Source organism: Trachymyrmex septentrionalis, unplaced genomic scaffold (assembly GCF_001594115.1).
Source record: "Trachymyrmex septentrionalis isolate Tsep2-gDNA-1 unplaced genomic scaffold, Tsep1.0 scaffold11, whole genome shotgun sequence".
Lineage (NCBI taxonomy): Eukaryota > Metazoa > Arthropoda > Insecta > Hymenoptera > Formicidae > Trachymyrmex > Trachymyrmex septentrionalis.
The window spans coordinates 98,533-103,905 of record NW_017304228.1 but is presented as its reverse complement, the minus strand read 5'-3'; the positions used below and the strand labels follow the sequence as shown (position 1 = coordinate 103,905).

General features: G+C 35.3%; 2 protein-coding genes across 5 annotated transcripts in view; one reads left to right on the top strand and one right to left on the bottom strand.

Annotated features, from left to right (window-relative positions):
• The window catches only part of LOC108749328, a 4,822-nt gene extending 3,038 nt beyond the window's left edge, over positions 1–1,784 (top strand). The window contains exons 2-4 of the mRNA XM_018487943.1: positions 89–367; positions 1,023–1,416; positions 1,710–1,784. Of these exons, the coding sequence (XP_018343445.1) occupies positions 89–367; positions 1,023–1,416; positions 1,710–1,770 (734 nt within the window). The 3' untranslated portion in view covers positions 1,771–1,784. The remainder of the gene's footprint in view (positions 1–88; positions 368–1,022; positions 1,417–1,709) is intronic.
• A 1,971-nt stretch (positions 1,785–3,755) lies between these two features.
• LOC108750646 (flocculation protein FLO11-like) overlaps positions 3,756–5,373 on the bottom strand; it is a 79,606-nt gene continuing 77,988 nt past the window's right edge. For all 4 annotated transcript variants that reach the window (XM_018490263.1, XM_018490252.1, XM_018490282.1 and 1 more), the window contains one exon: positions 3,756–5,373. In XM_018490263.1, the coding sequence (XP_018345765.1) occupies positions 4,515–5,373 (859 nt within the window). In that variant the 3' untranslated portion in view covers positions 3,756–4,514.

Sequence of the window (5,373 nt, the reverse complement as noted above, 5' to 3'; positions counted from 1 at the left end):
TATATATATATATATATACACACGCGATATAAAAAATGTATTCTATATTTGAAGTAAAAACTTTTTTAAACGATTATTGCCATTTCAGCGCTCAATCAAAACAGCAGATTCTCGAATCAGCTGTTCGACAATCAATTTAATCGTGGTCTGCAACAATTTTCGCCGAAACGTGGTCAATCCGCGTCATGTCCGGAGAAAAATGGTCGTTTTCCGGTACAGAATCAGTGCGACGCTTACATCGAGTGCATCGATGGGATAGCCGAGGAAAAGTTATGTCCCGAAGGTTTATTCTTTAATCCTGAAGCTCGCTTCAATTATCCCTGCGGATATCCGATCGACATAGACTGCACAGGCAGACCGAATTTGCGTGAGTTCCTCGCAATACTTTGTTCTTACGAATTTTTATCAAAAATATTCTAACATATAAAATTTTAACGAAAGAGACCTTAAATAGTTAGATTTCACGTTTTATGTATCTACAATCGTTGAAGATCCAACAAAAAAAATTTCTAACAAATTAAACTAATTGCACACGGAAGAAAAAGATTTGTTAAAATAAATTAAAAACTTTATTGATTCAGCAAATCTAGTATAATATAGGACAGCCAGTTTTCTATGATAAAAGTAGCAAAGTTGGACAGCTGAATAAAATTTGTGATTATAGGCAATCATATATTTATTATTATATAATAGCATAGTAAAAACTTTCTATGAAAATCAATATACAGTCCAATATAAGGTCAAAATATTTAACTAAACATGCTAGCTAAGATCGCGCGTACTTTTGCTGCTGTAATGAAGAAAATAATTGTTACATTTTTATTGTAGCAAAGAATTAGCTGAATTGACATACTGATAATTGCTTACAGATTTGATTTCTTCATTGAACCATCAAATTTACTTAATTATAAATGTAATTGAACTCGTGCAGCAAGCTATAGCTTTGCTGAATTATCCAATCTATTTTTTCCATGTATCAAGACACAATTGAGTGATAAAATAATTCGTGAAATTTTCTTTAGAGCCGGCAAACCCGTCCAACGATTGTCCTCATCAATATGGCTACTTCAAGATCGGCGATCATCAGCACTGCGGGCAATTTATGAACTGTGTGGATGGCAGAGGTTACGTGTTTGACTGTCCGGAGGGTCTGGCCTTCAATCCGCAGACCTATCGATGCGACTGGCCGGATCAAGTGCCGGACTGTGATGCAGAGACTTTCCTTGGCTTCCGTTGTCCGGAGGTGAGGAACGATTTCTTCTTGGACGCCGAGATTAAATTTTATCGTAGTCCTGCTGATTGCCATCATTATTATATTTGCGTAAACGGCCGTCCGAGACTGCAAAATTGCGGCATTGGAAATGCTTTTAACGAGCTCATCGACACTTGCGATGCTGCGGAAAATGTCACCGGCTGGTGAGTAACATTTAAAAACGTCTTTACTATAAGATGCACTTTATCTTTACTCAGATTTATTATGTAAATAATAGATATTTATAAACTTATTTATTTATATGCTTTAATAAGTATTTAAAAAATATTAAAATAAAAACTATGAAAAATGTAAAGTATAATCTACTTTTTAATTATATACAATAGAATGAGCCAATTTATTGTCACGTGCACTCTAAAATTCTTATCTTTTTTTTTATGTCATCTTGATTATATTAAATAGAGAATTATTTAAATTTTATGTACTTTTTTCACAGCGAACACGAATCAATAGCGAGAACCACCACTCCATCTTACCAACGGGCTAGACTGTTTTAAATTTTGATAGATTTGAAGAATGGAAATAAAAATTGACGGCACAGTAATTGCGAAATAACAGAGAATTTCAAATATTTCGAGATATGTAGTATGATTTATTTTCGATATGATAAAGTACCACGCAAATAATAATCCGTATAATGATTTAAAACTGTTATGTTGTGATTAATGAGAATAAAATACAAATCCAATTGCCATGCCGTGCGCTGATGCCATAAATAATGTATATACTATCGCTTAAGTTGCTTTTTAAGAATATGTATTTAATATAAAATTGTGTAGAAAACTTTTAATAAATAAAAATGTAAAAATAAATGCCCATTTCCTAGTGGACACCCTATTCGATTGTTTTTTTTTGTAATTAAAGTTCAAGATTACAAACTAGCATAGTTTTATGGCATTGAACTCTGCAATTGACAACTTACTCTAGTAAACTTTATCCAATAATATGATTTTATTAAAGGTTTTCTTAATAGTGAATTTCTGTTTTTTATATAAATAATACAAACAATGTAAAATATGTAAATTATTATTAATTAAACAACACAATACAAACAAAAGTAATTAAGTTTTATTTGATTGTTAATATATCTGATCTTAATATTGATAAAGCAAGATAGACTTTAATATTGATGTAAACAAGATAAAAGCTTTAATACAGTTTAATGAACAATAGCAGTTTAAAGAACATAAGCTTCGATGATCTAAAGATTATTTACATACATAGCATGTAAAGCATAATTTACATAATTTACGTTGTGTATACACATAGATTATTATATTTTATGCGTAAACGTACACCTTGATTTCTCCTCTTAAGAAAGAAAAGTAATATTAGAAAAAAAATTACATGGAAAATTAATTTCAATTAATTAAATAAAATTGTGTTTTTAATAAAATACTCGATAAAAAATACAAATTAAGAAAAAAGCATAGTTTACGTTAGTTTCAAATGTACACGTAAAAATAAGGATAAGCGCAAGGAATTTTAAAAAAACAGAATAAATTCACGTGTGCATATAGAATATACAATTATTATTGACATGGTACAGATACTTAAAAAATATATAATAGATACAAATTTGACGTGCGTGTGTGTGTACGTTGTTGAAACGTATAGGCGCAACGTAAATACACACGCGGTAATTATTAACGAGTTACACGCACATCTAGCGGCACGTACGAATTTTCTAGATTCTATCTAAACTAAATCGCTAGAAAGATGTTTCGGAGTAAGTTCGCAAAAATATATATCTACACTCTATCTACGGCTGACTCAAAGGCGCACTCGTGTTTCCGCTCATAATTAAAGCGCGCTAATTAGTAGTAGGAAATTAAGAGCATTTACGAGAGGTAACGCGAATCATACGACCGGCATTACATTACGGGTGTGCCACTGTCGTGCCGATAGCAGAATGCGTATAATTGAATATACGAAACGAATTATGCAAACTATAAGCCATCAGAACAGAAAAATGATCTCTCTTCTCTCGGCTTTCTCACATGTCGTTGTAACGCATCCATTAAATCGACTATATGTTTTGCACGTTACTTCGAGATATCTACATTTTATCGAGCTACCTTCGTATCTAGATATTTGAGCAATGACGTTTCATCTAATTGCACTTTTTGATATCATAATGAATTCATTCCACGAATGTATTAAACAATTCGATCATCTATATCTGCATGCGATTTAGTTCAATATATTCCAATATATATATGACAATTAAAATTATTTAAATCTGTAAACAATAGGTTCAAAAAATGCTTTATCAAAAACATTTTGTACGAAATTCTGGAAAGATTCTTCTATTGAAAATATTTTTAGATGTACTACACTGACGTAAGTGCAAGCATAGTCGCAAGTATTTTATTAAGATAGATTCGTCCTCATCTTAACAAAATTATTAGTTCGACATACAATATATACATGACAATTAAAATTATTTAAATTTGTAAAAAAATATAGTTCCGAAAAATGTGTGCTTTATCAATATTTTATACGAAATTCTGCGAAGATTCTCCTTAATATTTTTAAATATACTGCATTGTGAATACAGTGCATAGTCGCAAATATTTTATCAAAAATATATTCGACTTTATCTCGATAAAATTATTTATACGGCCAAAAAGACGGCTGCTAATTCGTTATCGCGCCGCGTACGAGCAAGATGCCAAGAGCACGGATAAACCGTAGGGCGTAGTTTCTTCGGCAATATTCGGCAACGTTCAGAAATTCGCGTTTCGCGCATCTAGATCATTCGCTCGACAAATGATTGCGATATAAATCGCTTCATAATTAAGTGACAATCTTCTCGCTTAATGTCTCTCACGCCAACACGTCTCGAGGACACAACGTAGGAACCGACTTCTTCGCTTTCTTACTTAACGCTAACGATAAGTGCGACTTTTTTTTCATACGAGACCACGCCAACAATGTTTCCTCGCTTCCCTCTCTGATCCAATCGATGATTGCGAGTCGGTCGGAACGCATTAACTTTAATAAGTGTGAATCCAGCGCGAAGCGCTATGGCAATGGACTGAGGAGAATGAGGGAGCCCTCTTCTTCGGGTATTCTTACGTATTGCGTGTTAAAAAAAAAAAAAGAAAGAAGGAAAATATAAATACACTAAAGAGTTCTAAAGGATTCACGAATTACCAAAATCAACGGAATCGAGGAAACATGTGATTCGAAGAAAATGAAACGGTGGAGCGTCCCTTATTTCTTCCCGTGAACGTTCTCACCAGGAGCGATTTCGGCACTTTCGGTTATGCACTTCGTGACGGCAACTCTGCGTCACTTCGTCAAACGCCGTGCCCTCTTCGCACACAAATCGGAAGTCCAGCACCTGCCGCGACGTGAAACCGGGCGAGCAATAGTGGAACAATCGACAGTCCCTGAAGTCGCCGTAGAAGCGATACATTTCTTTCTCTAGACAATTAAAGCTCGCGTGCTTTCGCGGTTTCACGAGTTTCCGGCTGCTTGATTTGAGGATCGCAGCTTCCATCGACGCACCGGGATCGGAATCCTCCGCCTTAGGCAAGACAGTCGTCAAGACTGAAACCGACGTGGCGCGTTCGGGAACTGGAGGAACCGAAGAAACCAAAGAGATTTCCTGCTGATAGACTTTGGAAGTGGAAGCTGTAGTGGTCTCCGTTATTTCAAGGTACTTCTCAGTACTCGGCACGATCTCAGCATACTCGGACTTTTCGGACAGCAACGTTGTCGGTGGAATAGTCGTTGGAACGAGAGTATCAATGTCCTCTGTCGTTTCTTGTGATTCTATTTCCTTCGTTGTCCGCTCGATGGAAGGCGCGAGAGTGGATAATTTCAATAGAGGATAAGGAGTAAAAGTTTCAATTTTCGTGGTTGTCGTTTCCGGATTAGTGTTTTCTGAAGAGTTGGCCGAAGTATTTTGCTCGGACGAGCTCGGAAGTTGATTGTCCTTGTTCGTTTGATTATTCTTTGCGAGAGAATCGAGGGATATATGATCGTTTGTTTCCACTTTGCTCTCGAGACCGTTCTCCTCGCTTCTGCTAGATTCCGTCGTTGTCGTCATCGCTATCACCGTTGTCGTTGCTGCCGTTGCCGTCGTTGTC